Below are 16,928 nucleotides of genomic sequence, written 5' to 3' on the forward strand. Positions count from 1 at the left end.
TATCGATTCATTCATTCAAAGAGCAGAGAGACAGTGATGGACAGAGACCACCCATCTGTTGCTTCACTTCCCAAATGCCCACGACAGCTGGGCTCAGCCAAGAACTCAATCGGAATCTCCCGCATGGGTGACAGGGACCCAAGGACTTGAGCCATCGCCACTGCCTCCCAGGGTCTGCACTAGCAGGAAGCTGGAATTGGGAGTAGAGCCAGGACTCGACCCCAGGCACTCTGCTATGGGATGCTGTATCTCAAGCAGCATCTTTTTTTAAAAAAAAAAATTATTTATTTATTTGAGAGGCAGAGTTACAGAGAGAGAGAGAGAGAGAGAGAGAGAGAGAGAGAGAGAGGTCTTTCATCTGCTGAATCACTCCTCAAATGGCCGCAATGCCAGAGCTGGGCCAATCTGAAGCCAGGAGCTTCTTCCGGGTCTCCTATGTGGGTGCAGGGGCCCAAGGACTTGGGCCATCTTCCATGCTTTCCCAAGCCATAGCAGAGAGCTGGATTGGAAGAAGAGCAGCCGGGACACGAATCAGCGCTCATATAGGATGCAGGCGCCATAGTGGAGGCTTAGCCTCCTATGCCACAGCACTGGCCCCGCAGATGGCATCTTAACTGCTGCCCCTAATGCCCACCCCACAATCTTTTTTTTTTCCATTGTGGTTCTCCTAAGGAGCCTTTAAAAATATTTTGACCTAATCGCACTCCCCATGAAATACTACAGAGTTAGTATATCCCCGTTTATTACTGTCTGCATTTTGCCCCAACACTAAATCCGTCTCAGCTGAAATGAGTCGCTGGAGGGACCCAGCCAGCTAGCAAGGCTGCACAGAGAGTGCCTGTGGTGTGAGCTAAGCCAAGGGGTTCTAGGATTTTGGAGCCAGAGACATCCCTAGACAAGAAGCAGTGACTGCGCCGTTGCTTCCACGTACAGAGGAGGAAGCTGGGATTCTGAGAAATATCTGTGGGTTTTTCCAAGCCTTAGAGGCTGAGCACAGGGGAGAGGCTCTTCCAGATTGGGGCGACCTTGGTGATCGCCACATGCCCCACACCTCAACCTGCCTGGCAACTGGTTGGAAGCCGAATCCCAGCAGCCAAGAGCCTTGTCCAGGGTACAGCGTGGCGTCCAGGGCTGAATGGGAACACACAGAGGAAGGGGGCGTTTACGGGAGGGGAACGCAGACGACGTGGGAAGGCAGAGGAGCCGTGTGGAAGACGTCACCAGCAGTTAAGAGTGCCAAGGAGATACCTGCACACTGAGCTAAGGTTGCTGTGAGCGCTACCCCAGGAACTGCCTCAACTCACTGCTTCTGCGTTGCGACATTTTTCTGGAAACGCGCCTCCTTGTGTCTAGCAGGGCGAAACTGAGCCCAACCAGAAGCCGTCCAAAGCCAGACACCTGGTCTGGCTGGACAGCCCCTGGGAGGTGGCTCTGGTTGGCTCAGAAGTCGCTGGTCAGTGCCGGCCCCCTCCAGATCACCCCAGAAAACAGGGTCTTCCTGCCGGCGCCTTCTCTCCTCACCACTGCACTCCTATTCCGTGAGTGACAGACCCGAGACCCACCGATGGTGCACCTGAAGCCCTGTCTCCAAGCTCCTGGGTCTCCTGCCATATCATCTCTCTCTCTGACCTCAACTGTGGGGCTGATGCTGGGGAAGAAGGCAGCCCAGCCCCCTGAGGGCCAGAGGGGCTTGGCAGGGCCCGACAATCTGCAGGCTGCCTTCTCCGGAGCCTCCGGAGTAGGCCAGCATTTCCTCTTTCCTGGCCTGAGGTTTCTACCAGGAACGTCACTATTGAGTCAAGAGTGCAAACAGTGCTGATGGCCTAGAACATGGGCACTAGGGCAGAGTTGCCATCTGGCCCAAGCCTTCTCTGAGCTATTTCCTTCTCTGGGAACATGTAGAAAGAGTCCCAGCTGCTCCACTTCTGATCCAGCTCTCTGCTGTGGCCTGGGAAAGCAGTAGAAGATGGCCCAAGTCCTTGGACCCCTGCACCCGCGTGGGAGTCCCAGAAGCTCCTGGCTCCTGGCTTTGGATTGGCGCAGCTCTGGCCGTTGCAGCCATCTGGGGAGTAAATAAGCGTATGGAAGACCTCTCTATCTCTCTCTCTCTCTTTCTCTCTCTCTCTCTCTCTTTCTCTCTCTCTCTCTGCCTCTCCTCTCTGTGTAACTCGGACTTTCAAATAAAATGGTATTTGGGATATTTTTCATAAGAAAAGGATTCCAGTCCAGCTCTCTGCTATGGCCCGGGAGTGCAGTGGAGGATGGCCCAGGTCCTTGGGTCCTGCACCCACATGGGAGACCGGGGCGGGGGTGGGGGGAGTGTCTGGCTTCTGGCTTCGGATCAGGACAGAGCACCGGCCGTAGTGGCCACTAGGGGGGTTAACCAACGGAAAAAGGAAGACCTTTCTCTCTGTCTCTTGCTCTCTCTCACTGTCTAACTCTGCCTGTAAAAAAAAAAAAAAAAAAAAAATCCCTACAAGGGCCCAAAGAAGTCAGCTAGGAATGGCCTGGAAGAAAAGCTCCGCGTTAGCGACAGATCCCAAGAAAGCTTCAGGTTTGTCTTTCACATGTTTCCCAGTGGAAGGGGCCGACAGGATGTGCACGTTTACAGAAGCAAATGCTTAAAACTCAAGGTCTTTTTTCCACAGTCCCTGGGCCCAGGGAGGCCCAGAGGCGAGAGCCCTTGTAAGCCTCAACTTGCACGGCCCAGCAGGCAAGGAGAGACAGGTTACCTGTGATGGGCGGCGGGGGTGGTGTCGGGGGCGGCTTCCCCTGAGCTATGAAAACCTTGGGGCAAGCAGCACAGGAAATGATTCGGAGGCAGAAACGGGGCTCAGGAGGTGGAGTCCCCCGGCTGCCACCCAGCGATGCAATGCTGCCTCGCGGGCAGGAAGGATGCCAGGGTTTGAATCCCGTTGCTGCACGTGACCTGGAGTCCTTCCCCGTGCATGGAGAGCGCCGTGCCCAGTGGGGCTTGTGCGGCCTCACACTGTTCCAGGACCCTCAGGAGGGCCGCAGGGGGTCTCCTGAAAATGAGTTTCCAGGGCTCAAGGAGAAACTGGAAGCCGGCAGAGGTTTTGTGACTTTGACAGAGGACAGAAGCCCTTGGAAATATCCTCGAGGAACCAATTAGCGGGAGAGCATGGGGCCTGGATTTTTTTTCTGTACGGTTCCAGAAACGCCCCTAGGAGCAATAAACTTCCTCCTGCTGAACGGGCAGCTTTCCGCCATGGTCCTGCAGGACACCTCAGCCACAGCCTCCACTCCACACTGAGGTGTGCAGATGTTGATCTGGACGCAAAAAATCGGCATCCACGCATAGGAGAGATCTGCAAAAAGTTAATGGAAAACTAAAACCCGATGAACAGATTCCTTTTTTTTTAAGCCAGATTTTTTGCAAAGATTTATTAGTTATTTGAAAGGCAGAGTTACAGAAAGGGAGAAGGAGAGAGAGAGAGAGAGAGAGAGAGAGAGAGAGAGAGAGTCTTCCATCTGCTAGTTCACTCCCCAAATGGCCACAACGGCCAGTGCTGTGCTGATCTGAAGCCAGAAGCCAGGAGCCTCCTCCGGGTCTCCCATGTGGGTGCAGGGGCCCAAGCACTTGGGCCATCTTCTACTGCTTTCCCAGGTCATAGCACAGAGCTGTATCGGAAGTGGAGCAGCCGGGACTCAAACTGGAGCCCATATGGGATGCCGGCACTGCAGGTGGCAGCTTTACCTGCTAGGTCACAGTGCCAGCCCCCCAAAAAATATTTTTTAAAATGTTTTTACTTCTAATTTGTATTTACTATAGAGAATGAGAGCATGCTCTCCCATCCGATGGTCACTCCCCAGATACGCACAATGGCCCCAGGTAGGGCTGAAGACAGGAACCTGGGAACTCCATCCCAGGAACACCACATGGAAACCCAGTCACCTGAGCCATCACTGCGACCTCCCAGGGTCTGTGTTAGGAGGAAGCTGGAGCCCAGAGCCAGAGCCAGCTGTTGAATCCAGGGACGCTGACGTGGAATGCAGGCCACAGTGACAGCCCCTAAACAGATTTCAAAAACCTTTCTGCACCAAAATAAAGTTCTGCTTTAATTCTATTTTCCCACAAGCTCTTTGAAGATTCCTTGTATATTCCAATGACCAACGCAGAATAGAAGCAACCTGCCTAGTGCATCCACAGCAGGTTCAGGTCTCGGCTTGCACCTGGCGAGACACACACACACAACACACACACACACTCCTAAGGCTGTTTCTCTACTTGCCCTCTTGAAACAGGATGTAGGAAGTTAATCCACTGTGTTGTCCAAGCTGAATCACAGGCAGAGGCTGGGATTGCTCAGGGGAGACCAGGAGCCCCGTCCTGGTTTGGAAGGAGTTCCCATCCAGGCAGCTGTGAGCAGGCCAAGGGGACAAAGCCTTTCTCACCCAACCTGGTTCCCTGGGACCAGAATGAGGCAATCAAAGAGTCTTCGGAAACATGGCAGAGCCCAACACACAGCCTTGGCCCAGAAAAGCCTCCCCTAGGGCCAACTGGGCCTTACAGCCAATGGAGAGAGAGACGCAAGCAGAGACAGAGGCAAGGACTTGAAGCAGGCTGTCACCCTCCAGGCTGCGCTGCCTCCTCTGGCCACCATCCCCTCCCAGGACAGGAGTCAGCAGCAGCTGGGGGTCCACTGTGCGGGCTGTGGTGCAATGGCAGAGGCAGCGTTTCCTAGAGGAGAGTTATCACAGAAAGGAAAAGCAACTTTCTGAGTTCCTCCCCAACTTTTCTTTGCCTAGGCCTCAGGGGCTGCAGGTCAGAGCAAGAGGGAGGCAAGGAGGAAAGAGTTCGAGGACTCGCCTGCGAAATAGCAGGCAGCAAGCAAGAGAACACTGCACCTGCTGAGGTTGGAGCGTCACTCAGGTGGGACACAGAATTTAAATGCCCTACCCACCGGAGCAAAAAGTGATGCAGGGGTGCCTGCCAGCTGGAACCCCAGAACCCCAAATCAGAGCACAGTGCAAAACAAAAAAAAATCCAGTTACTTTCAGACATGTGTGAATTACAGCTGGTTTTCAAAACATGAAAACTGCCAGGAGCTGCTTTTTTTTTTTTAAAGAGGGTTGTGTTTTTTTTAATATTTATTTATTTATTTATTTGAAAGTCAGAATTACACAGAGAGAGGAGAGGCAGAGAGAGAGAGAGAGAGAGAGAGAGAGAGAGAGAGAGATCTTCCATCTGATGGTTCACTCCCCAAATGGCCACAACGGCCGGAGCTGTGCCGATCCGGGTCTCCCACGTGGGTGCAGGAGCCCAAGGACTTGGGCCTTCTTCCACTGCTTTCCCAGGCCATACCAGAGAGCTGGATCAGAAGTGGAGCAGCCAGGACTCGAACCGGCGCCCATATGTGATGCCAGTGCTTCAGGCCAGGGTGTTAACCTGCTGTGCCACAGCGCCAACTCCAGGACCTGCTTTTAAACTGCATGATTCTGGAAGACCCAGGATGCTTGGTGTTCTCAAAGAGCTGGACCTCTGCAACCCTGAGTTCTGCACCCAAAAATTCAAGCGACCACAGATCACGTACTGGGTAGTTAGGCTTGTGACGTTTGCACCTGTACTGAATTTGTGCAGACTTTTTCTTCTTGGCATTGTTCCCCAAACTATATACTGCAACACCTATTTACACAACATTTACATTGTATTAGGTGTTCTAAGTAACCTAGAGATGGTTTACAGTGTACGCTATATACAGATACTACAGGATTTTAAATAAAGGACCTGAGTATCCGCAGACTTTGGTATCGGCATGGGGTCCTAGAACAAGCAAGGGTTGGCTGTGTCCACGACAAAATTAAGATTTTTTTTGGAGGCGCCAGCACTATGACATATCAGATAAAACCACCGCCTGCAGCGCCAGTATCCCACATGGGCACCGGTTCATGTTCCAGCTGCTCCACCTCCAATCCATCTCCCTGCTAATGCACCAGGGAAAGCAGCGGAAGATGGCCTGAGTCCTTGGGCCCCTGCGCTGATGTGGAAGACCCAGATAAAGCTCCTGTCTCCTGGCTTCGGCCTGGTCCAGCCATGGGGAATGAACAAGCAGATCGAAGATCTCTCTCTCTCCTTCCCTCTTCCTCCCCCCCACCTCCTCCTCCCTCTCCCCCCCCCTCTAATTCTGACTTTCAAATAAATAAATATTAAAAAAAAAACTTGTTTTGGAGAATACAAAAGAGAACAATGGTGACAAAACACCACATGGATAGGAATTTATATATTTTGAGATTTCATTTTATGCTGTAGCCTGATTTACATTGATAAACAAATATAGAGTCACATTACGCATTGGGTAATGTTAGTGAAAGGAGTAGGTGGGTTTTTTTGTTTGTTTTGTAGCAAAAGCAGAACTGATGTTACTATGTGTCCTGTAGTTCTTGAGTCAGCTAATAGGCACAACGGTGCTCAACCAGGGCAGCTGCTGCACAAACCACAGGAACCAGGGGAAGCTAAGTCGTGGCCTAGGAAACGAAAACCAGGCAGCCAATCTGGACGGTTCTGGGGGGTTAGGATGGATAAGCACGCGGGTGTGGACAGATGATGATGGAGAGGGGAACCTGCAACTGTAGACAGCAAGCTCTGGGAGAGTCTCTAGTGCCAGGGGCCCAGCCAGGAGCTCTGGGAACCAGCGTGGGTGCCAGCACAAGAGCTCCCTTGGCACATGGCAGCCGTTGGTGACAGGGAGAGCCGCTGAGCGTGAAGGCATGACCTCCAGGGGACATTGTCCTCATGGCTTGGGGACAGCCCAACTCCTTAAAGGAGCCCCTAGGAGGGAGGGTGTACACTTGGCTGTCATTCTTAGTAATGCCATCTGAACCCTAATGCCAGAGGAGTTGTCTCCCCACACTCCACTTTGTGTAAGAATGCCAAGAGTGGAAGGAGCCTGGGCTTTGGCAGCTTACCCACTGTGCCGGCCTGGGGACAAGTCTCTCCCACACACAGCTCTGTACTTGGGGGTTGTGCAGTTGGTTCCTTCTACGCAGGCTGCCTGTTTTCTGGCAAGGTCTGAAGCTAATGTCCAGGGCAAAAGGTAAGTGTTGAGTAGATTGTCCAAAAGGAAGGAAACCTTTTGCACATAAGTAGTACATTTGAAAAAGAAAAAAACAGAGCCTGGCCCATTGTGGTATAGCCGGTTAAGCCGGCACCTGCAGCATGCACTGGCATTTCAAATGGGTGCCCGTTGCTCCAGTTCTGATCCAGCTCTCTGCTATGGCTTGGGAAAGCAGTAGAAGATGGCCCAAGTACTTGGACCCCTGTACCCACGTGGGAGACCTGGAAGAAGCTCCTGGCTCCTGGCTTTGGATTGGCCCAGCTCCAGCCATTGTGGCCATCTGGGCAGTGAACCAGCTGCTGAAAGACCTGTCTCTCCGTCTTTCATGCTCTGTAACTCTGCCTTTCAAATAAACAAAATAAATCTTTTTAAAAAAGAAAAGAGAAAGACTTTCCAATTCTTGAGCTAGACACTTTGTCCACATTGTAACCTCATAACTTAGAATCATGCCCACGTGTAGTAGGTGCTCAATAAATCCTTACTGAGTGAATTGTTGACTTGAGAGAGTACTAGGGGGATCCAAGGCTCCCTAAGATCATAAACTCTATTAGACCCAGCGGTGTTACTACTGTCTCCTTTCACAGTCTCAACCATCCAAGACCCTCATCCTTGAAGAAACCTGTCCATCTTATGAAAGTGTGCTTACTGTGCAAACTCAATGACAAGGCAAGAGTCATGGCTCTTCCCTCAGGCCAACTCATTAGAGACTGCTGGCTGTGAGGGTCAAGACCACAGGCAAGGACTGAAGACCCCTGGGGTTCGAGTTACAGCTCTGCTACATGCTGAGCAGCTATGTGCAAGTCACTCAGCATCTCTGACCTCTGGGTCTTCATGCATAAAAGAGGTATGTAGCATATCGTTGCAAATACGCAAAGAGGAGGAATGAATGAGTGGATTTGGGTAAAAGGGGTCAGAATAGAGCCCGGTGCAGAGACAAGTGTTCAAGAAACATTACTGTTCCACTCCCTCCTCTGACTTCCTGGGCATTAACACAACCATGCTGAGAAGCCAGGTGGGATGCTGGCAAGAACTCAGCACCAAAAGACCCCAGTTCAAATGACCTTTGCTGCATACTGATTATGTAACTTCCAGCAAGTTATCCAAACTCCCAGATGCACTGATTCTAGCCGGGTGTGATGCACCTGGCTCATAGCAGCACCTGCCTTCCAAGGGTAGGCATCGCTGTTCCTAAGACAGCCCCAGGGCGTGCACTGAGTGTTTGCTGTAGGGGGACCGGAAGGGAGACAACCTCCAAACCAGTTTTGCAGGCAACTTCTGGGAAGATGGCCAAGGCAGATCCCTGGTCACAGGTGACTGGCAAGCAAACAACAAAAAAAGCACTCCAAGTTTACATTTGATAAAATCTCACTGGAAATCCTATTTCCTTTGTGATGCCTATGACATTTCACTTGAATTTTATTCACAGGAGTTAGCCCTGAAGCCCACAGAGTTAAAGTGGGGGCAGCTCTGTGACTCTCCGCTGTTGAGTCTCCCAGAAACACAAAAAGAATCTGGGAAACAAACCCAAATTGAGAAGTCTGAATGTCTCTAATTTTACTGGAAAAAAATCTCACTGAGAATTCGAAAAAGCCATAAGTCATTTCAACTCATAAAGGATAAAATAATTCCTTAAAAGCATAGGTTCATTTGGTCAGTACTTCAAAATCTTCAGAAATTTGAATTAAATATTAGCATTGTTTTTCAAGAGTGCATGTGGTTCCTAAAATGGGATAAGCCATGTCACGGCCATGAAGGGTGTGGTACTTGATGCTGGTTAGGCAAAGGCACCCTGAGCTGCACTGCTGACACAGGATGGGAGCCAGCACCTGCCACACTTAGGAATGAACATTCGATCACTTCTTTTCTCTGTTGACTTTTCTTCCTGATGCCAACACGACAGAGCGGGAGCAGCAGCTTTGGGACAGCACACAGCAGACCCCTGCTGGCTTTCAGAACACCAGACTGAAGAAGAAGGGAGCTGGAATAGTATGTAAGCCTTATTACTACTATCAAAGGTAACGCTGGCTTGTTATTGATTGATTCTGAGGTAAATGACCAACCACCCACCCAGCCAGGAACAGCCAATGGTTAGTTCAGAAATGTGTTCAAGGGGCACCAATCGGAGCAGTTTCAAAGGTCATAAACTGCAACATTGGCTTCTGTTCACATGGGCTGGAAATGGGCAGGTAGTAAGGTGTGTGTGTGGCTGCTGCCCTGCTTTCATAAAAAGAAAGTCTACAGTTCACTCTTTGATCCCAGGGGAAGACAATTCAGAACCTGTAAGATAAATCTGATAAAGTTTCCAAAACTTCAATACCTTACACCCTGTGAATCTGAACAGAAGCCTAAGCAGTCATCTCATCTTGCAAGCGGAGAAATCAAGGCTCAGAGATGTTAGTTCTAGTGCCTGCCCGAATTCTTGCAAACATTCAGTGACAGAGCCAGGAATCTGGGTCAAGCGCCTTCTCCCTCCAAGATGCGCTCTTAAGCCTTGCATGTGCTTGCTCTGTTCAATTCTCTCCTTCCCTTCCTCTTTGCCTCGGGACAAATGGGCCACGATCCAATGGCCAGATACAGAGTCTGTGCTCAAAAGCCAGACTGGTACCTCCTGAATAGACAGCTTCTAGCGCCTCAAATTCAGTGTTTCCAAAAGGTTGCGATCATCTTCTGCACCTGCCCAGCAGCTCAACGCCAGCTCCTCCTTGGGAATTCTGGTTTAGGGTGTCACGTTGTTTTGGTTTGGGTTCTCCAGGGTTATGCTGCACAGCCCTGTTCTCAGCGGCAAGGACCGGTTCTTTGAGAACCTCCCTGGCGCCCCCTCTGGTCCAGCCCTCACTCAGGTTTCTCCCAACCCTCCAGGGCTGCTGTTCTCCCTGCCCTTTTCCCACTGGCTCTTCCACTGTCCAGTCTTTCCCTCCTCCAATTCTGCTTCCAGTCGTATCTCCCCCAGATTAGTCTCTTCTCATGCTACTGCTCTGTTGGAAATTCTTTCAAAAATCCCCACTCCCTTCCCTTTGACAACTTCCAAAAGCACGGTGCAGTCGCCCTCACATGATTTTCTCCCAAGGCACCCCCAATTTCACACCCACCAAATATACTCCATGCCTCGATCAAACTCAGTGAGCAGCTTTTCCAGAAACCGGAGACCTTCCCTCACCAGACAGCTCAGCCTGAACCAGTCTGCAGCCTCCAGGCCTTGGGAGGGTCTCGCCTGTCTGGATGCCCACAGTCCTTTGCACACAAATCATATTTCTGACACTATTACCGAAGCATCTTTCAGAACTTCTGTTGTGTTTTAGAACTAAGTCTTGGGGCCGGCACTGTGGCGCAGTGGGTTAAAGCCCTGGTCTGCAGTGCTGGTATCCCATATGGTGCCAGTTCGAGTCCTGGCTGCTCCACTTCCAATCCAGCTCCCTGTTAATGTGCCTGGGAAAGCAGCAGAGGATGGCCCAAAGACGTGGGCCCCTGTACCACATGGGAGATCCAAAAGAAGCTCCTGTTTCTGGTTCCAGATCAGCTCAGCTCTGGCTGTTGCAGCCATTTGAGGAATGAACGAATGGATGAATCATCTCTCTCTCTCTCTCTCTCTGTGTGTGTGTGTGTGTGATTCTACTTCTCTCTGTAACTTTCTTTCAAATAAATAAAAATAAATCTTTAAAAAATATTTTTAAAAATAGCTGAGTCTCCATGTGTCCAATTTTTCCTGCAGAGTAAGCTCTGGGCTGTCCTCACCTCTCAGTCTCGCCTAGAACTTTGTATGTTGTGCAGGTTAAACTGAACGGGAAGAGTGAATTCTTCAGATGATGACTTGGAAATGTATGCAAAGGGAAGTCAGCTCTACATCCCTACAGTCCAAGAGCTTAAGCCACTGAAGGTCTGCTTCCTTCCAAAGGAATGAAAATGAAGAAGTGGGACTACACTTGAACTTCAAAGGATGTAATTAGTGGAAGAGATTTAGAGTTTGGTATGCTTTCACTGGATTCTTAAAAATAAAGGAAAGTGGGCCCGGCGCCGTGGCTCACTTGGTTAATCCTCCACCTGTGGCACCGGCATCCCATATGGGCGTTGGGTTCTAGTACTGGTTGCTCCTCTTCCAGTCCAGCTCTCTGCTGTGGCCCGGGAGGGCAGTGGAGGGTGGTCCAGGTGCTTGGGCGCCTGCACCCGTGTAGGAGACCAGGAAGAAGCACCTGGCTCCTGCCTTCGGATCGGCATAGCTCTGGCCATGGCAGCCATTTGGGGGGTGAACCAACGGAAGGAAGACCTTTCTCTCTGTCTCTCTCCCTCACTGTCTAACTCTATCTGTCAAATAAGTAAAAAAATAAAATAAAGGAAAGTACGGTGTGGCAAAAGTGAAGTCTTGAGACTTGGGCCACAAGAAAAGTCAGCTCATCTGGACAAGGAAGCAGCTGGACGATTCCATGAACAGCTTGTTTTGGGAGCAACAAATGTGACTACAACAGCAACTTTAGAGAGAGAGAGAGAGAATGAAGGAGCGAGGGCAAGCCCATGATCAGACTTTGCACCCTTCCCTGATGAGACTGCAAGGTGACCTCCATACGCTGGTCCCAGAGAGTATTGGCCTCCTGGGACAGAAGTCCCTCATCTCTCTGCTGCCTCCCTGCCTGCTTTTCATACCGAGAGCAGCCGAGCTCTTATATTCCCGAGAAGACTTGAAGGTCCAGCCTCTCGGCCTCCTGGTCAGCTATCCACACAGTCACAAATCAACACGATTTAAGGACACGATACTGTTGTAACTGGCAATAACCTAAATGCCCAAAGGTAGGGGATGAGTTTAAGAAATTACACGTGTGTAGCAGAACAGCATGCAATAGTTACAAAGGAGGCAGATCTTTCATTGCACAGGAAATGATGTGGTGTGGGATCCCATTTTGTCTGCTATGCACACATAGGCCTGTGTAAATATTTGTTCCTGTATAAGTGTATAGAGTATAAAGAAGTATCTGGGGAAATAATCAATAAATTATTAACAGTGGGTATCCCAGGAATTGGATATGGGAAGGATTTGAATTGTTGTCAATTTGTACAACTCCCTAAGTAGTTTGTAACAGTATAACAATAGTATTTTTTTTAATTTGATGTCTTCAACTATCTAGCCTTAACACCCATGCATTTTATGTAATCAAAAACAGAGCCCTGGGGCCAGCCCTGGGGCATACTAGGTTAAGCCTCTACCTGAGGCACCCACATCCCAGATGGGTGCCGGTTCAAGTCCCAGCTGCTCCTATTCTGATCCAGCTCTCTGCTTGTGGTCTGGGAAAGCAGTGAAAGATGGCCCAAGTGCTTGGGCCCCTGCATTCATGTGGGAGACCCAGAAGAAGCTCCTGGCTTTGGATTGGCTCAGCTCTGGCCATTGTGGCCATTTGGGGAGTGAACCAGAGGATGGAAGACCTCTCTGTCTGTTTCTCCCTCTCTCTCTGTTTCTCCGTCTCTCTTTCTGTAACACTGCCTCTCAAATAAACAAATAAATCTTTAAAAAAATTAAAAATCCTTTTTGTCCAGGTCCCACTATCAAAATGCCACTTTCCAATCTTGCTTTCTGGTCTCTGGGGTTGTGAAAGGTACTGACACATTTCTAAAACTTGTCATATAAGAAACATCACACATTCTTTTCTACAAAGCTCCCTGGTGCTTCAAGACAGTGAAAGCTGTGAGGTCACCAATACTTGCTGTAAATTGAATCAGAAGCACGATTTGACCTGAGCCTGTTTTCAAAAGCAAAGAATTCTTGGAGATGTATCATCAGGAGGGTCAAGAGTGAAATGCTAGTAAGTCGTCACCTTCCTAAACTCACCTGCCCCTAACTCTTTCCTGGTGAGATCCTTCCCCAATTGACATCTGAAACTAAATGTGATCCTACGCTGCCCGTTCTGTGGGATCAGCCCAGAACAGCTCACCAGAAAAGGAATCCAGGCTGTGGGACAGGAGTTTTTAAAAACATGGAAATCATTCCACAGTAGCAGGGTTAGCCTGTTTCGGATCACACATCATTTTTGTAATGCGCACGCGTGTGGCACATGTTCAGAAGGTACAGGGACAGTCTGGAAACTGAGGCACCCTCCAGCGAGGACCAGTTCAAGATAAGACACTGTGCACACTGCAGATCCTCAGCGTCAGCCCCATGCCCCGGAGGAGACCTTCTTGGACAATGCAGAATCTCAGGCTGTGACCCGGGGACACCCAAGGAGGTGCACCTCTTAACAAGATCCCCAGGCACACACATGGAGGTGTGAGTGCACTCCTTTGCTCACTACTTACACACTGCGTTGAGCTAACCCCTCACCAGGCAAGGGTTGTTGCGAATGGGTGGAGGGGGATGTCTTTTCTATTTATAGGACAGCACAGCAACTGTCCCCTAGAAACAGGCAGCCCGCTGGAGCACTTTGCCCACAATCATTGCGGCTGCTGATAGCACTTGCTGAGGGTCAAGGAGATCATAGATTAAAAACCAGCCTTGGGACCCCACTTCCACAGGGAAAGGAAGGAACTTGAGCCAGGATATGGGGCAGGCAGGCCAGTTCCACCAGTAGGAGGCTGGCCATGGGAGAGGAATGCAGGATGGAGGCAGATGTGCACCTGTTGGACAGATTCCCCCGGTGGGCACTTCCAAGCTTAAGGGGGGAGGGGCTGATTGCGACTGCGAAAGATTCTACAGTAAAGGGTGACCAGACTGAGAGACAGAGACTCATATGTCAGACTGACAGGGCCTGACGAGTGGAGGACCAGACAGCCAAACGTCCAGCTGCCAGGCAGATTCCCAGGCGACCGGGGAGACCACGCGCGGCCCACAGCCCCAGGCCTGACTCACAGGTGCGCGATGCCCGCCTTGCGCACGGCGGTGGAGATGGCTTTGACGGCGGTGCAGAGAGAGTTGAGCAGCTGGGTCATCTCGCCCGTGCCGCCGGCTTTCCTGCCCTCCTCCATGACGAAGCGGGTCAGGGTGCTGATATCCGTGTCGAAGGGCGCCTTGTCGGCCATGCTGGGACTGGGCTGCGGCGCGCTGGGCGGCAGGTGCAGGCGGCAGGTGCACTTGGCAAGGTGCAGGCAGGGGCGCTCTCCGCAGCGCCAGGCGCGTTATCAGGCTGGGACCCCGCGGGCTGTGTCCCAGCAAAGTATACAGGCACCGAGTCCCGCCCCCTGCCCTGGGACCGCCTCCGGCCCCACCTGCCGGCCGCTCCGCTTGCCCAGCTCTCCCTGCCCGGCCGGGATCTTCCCTACCGTCTCTTCGCCCATGGTGCGCCCAACCCCCTGCCCAGGGCCCGCCGCCGCCACCTCGCGCAGGACGCCACTTGCACTGCGGAGCAGAACTTCCTTCCGTTCCCCACGGTGACCCTGCTTGTGCCTCCCCCCATCCCCCACCCCCGGCCAAAATGACGCGGAACTACCAATGGGGGAAGTCACGGGTTCAGTGCTTCATGGCCGGCCCGCAGAACCCCGCTACTGCCCACGCCTGTTCCCTGCCCCATGGCGACTGCTGCCCTGTCCCCGCCTCTATGCACCTGACATCTGGCTTTTCGGGCGCACCTCGCCTTTTTGGTGATCAGCACCTGGATCCTTAATTGAGGCCTCTTCCCAAGACTCCTAGGAGTGCGGTGCTGTTGGGTCCCTTACATTCTAGGCAGTGCGTTTTGCAGGGAAAAACTATGTCCCAAAGACAGAATAGTCTGTCCAGAGCACCAGGCTAGAAGGCTGCACAGCCCACAGCCCGGCCTGTTAGCAGCCTCTGTTAGGCACGAATTCCTGAGACAATGTTTATTGAGCATCTACTGCATGCCAGAGACCATCCACTGTCCCTCTGTGCCGGGAACAGAGCCCAAATTAAACAACTTCTGATGTCTGTGAGCCGTGAGAGAGAGACATGAGTGTGTTCCCTATGTCGGGAGTGCTGTGGGGAAATAGGAGAGGCAGCTAGGGAAAGTGGAGGGCGAGGGGGGGACACACAGCAGTCAGGGGAGAGCTGTGCTGAGCATGTGATTGTTGAGCCCAGAGCTGGAGGACGTGCAGGTGGAGCTGGGGAAAGAGTGGTTTCTGCAGGGAGCAGAGCAAGTGTCAAGGCCCTGAGGTCGGAGGGTGGGTGTCAGGTTTAAGGAAAGACCAAGAGGGCGGTGAGATGAAATAGAGTTGGGGGGGTGGGGCGCATGATAGAGGAGCTAGGGCCCAGGTGAGGTGAGGACGATGCAGGTGGAAGGCCTGGAGAGCCGGGTAAGGTTTGGCTTTGACTCAGGGGAAAGCCCCGGAGAGCCTCCAGGAGAAAGGAAGCGTGGTCTGCTCTGGGGCTTCCCACTCTGGCTGCCGTACTAAGAGGGGTGACCTTTGGCATCCCACACCAGAATCCCTGGGTTCAAGTGCCGGCTACTTTTTTTTTAATTTTTTTTTTTTTTTGACAGGCAGAGTGGATAGTGAGAGAGAGTTTTTAAAAAGATTTATTTACTTGAAAAGTCAGAGTTACACAGAGAGGAAACACACACAGAGAGAGAGAGAGAGAGAGAGAGAGAGGAGAGAGAGGTCCTCCATCCGATGGTTCACCCCATAGTTGGCCACAATAGCCAGAGTTGCACCAATCCGGAGCCAGGAGCCAAGGTCTTCTTCCAGGTCTCCCATGAGGGTGCAGGGGCCCAAGGACCTGGGCCATCTTCTACTGCCTTCCCAGGCCATAGCAGAGAGCTGGATCGGAAGAGGAGCAGCCGGTACTCGAACCGGCGCCCATATGGGATGTCGGCACTGCAGGCTGTGGCTTTACCCACTACGCCACAACGGCGGCCCCAACCAGCTACTTCTAATGCTAGCTGCCTGCTGATTCAAATCCTGGGTGGCAGCGGGTGGCGGCTCAAGTAATTGGATCCCATCCACCTACATGGGAGACCTGGATTGAGTTCTGGCTGCCAGCTTTGGCTTGGCCTAGCCCTGGTCGTCGCCAGCATTTGGGGAGTGAATCAGTGGATGGGAGATCTCTCTCCCTCTTTCTCTCTGTCTCTCTGTCCCTCTCTGCCTTCCAAATAAATAAGTAAATAATCTTCTTTTTCAAAGATTAGACTGAAGAAGGAGGACAGAGGCTCCTGAGGTTTCTGAGAGTCGGTGAGGCAGGGTGGCAGGTGGGGATGGGGTGGGAACCGGTTGGAATCTAAGCATATGTGGATGATAGAGCAGAAGGGATTTGTCAACAGATGAGCTATGGGAGAGACAGGAGTCTGAGATGATTCTAGAAAGAGTGGAGCTGCCCTCAACTGCAGTGGGGTGGAACGAGTCGGGGGCCCACTGGGGGCACACCTGATGATAAGAAGCTCCTCCTGCCACACATCCCCGGGGACCTCAGGCAGGCAGTGCACCTGGAGTTGTCAAGAGAGGCCAGTGCTGCGGAACCAGATTGGCAAAGCTCACCGAAACATGGGGCCTCCAGCTCTGACACTGGACACAGTCGCCAAGCAGGGGTCAGCGGAAAGCCCAGAGGTGCAGAGCACGGGAAGCTAAGTGACAAACAGGCTGACCCCTGGGCTGGACGCTGCAGACCGGGCAGGAGATGTGAGACCTGCACATTGACACTGGCATCACTGGTGGGCGACAAGGTGCTGATTCTGGTGCCCTGCATTGTCAGGTGGGGGCATACTGGGCGAGAGAAGGCCCCTCCAGGAAAGGGGGTGCCTCTCCTCAATGCTGCAGAGGGGGCATGGACACTGTGGCAGGGACAGCAGGCTTTTTATTTGTTTATTTATTTGAAAGGCAGAGTTAGAGAGAGAGAGAGAGAGAGAGAGAGAGAGATCTCGCATCTGCTGGTTCACTCCCCAAATGGCCACAATGGCCAGAGCTGTGCCAATCTGAAGTCAGGAGCCAGGAGCT

The 16,928-nt window shown here is 51.8% G+C and overlaps 1 protein-coding gene across 1 annotated transcript in view; it reads right to left on the reverse strand.

Annotated features, from left to right (window-relative positions):
• FBP1 (fructose-bisphosphatase 1) overlaps positions 1–14,205 on the reverse strand; it is a 30,742-nt gene extending 16,537 nt beyond the window's left edge. The window contains exon 1 of the mRNA XM_062208526.1: positions 13,903–14,205. Coding sequence (XP_062064510.1) covers positions 13,903–14,072 — 170 coding nt within the window. The 5' untranslated portion in view covers positions 14,073–14,205. The remainder of the gene's footprint in view (positions 1–13,902) is intronic.
• Between the last annotated feature and the right edge of the window lie 2,723 nt (positions 14,206–16,928).

The sequence above is a fragment of the Lepus europaeus genome, chromosome 12 (assembly GCF_033115175.1).
Source record: "Lepus europaeus isolate LE1 chromosome 12, mLepTim1.pri, whole genome shotgun sequence".
Classification (NCBI taxonomy): Eukaryota; Metazoa; Chordata; class Mammalia; order Lagomorpha; family Leporidae; genus Lepus; species Lepus europaeus.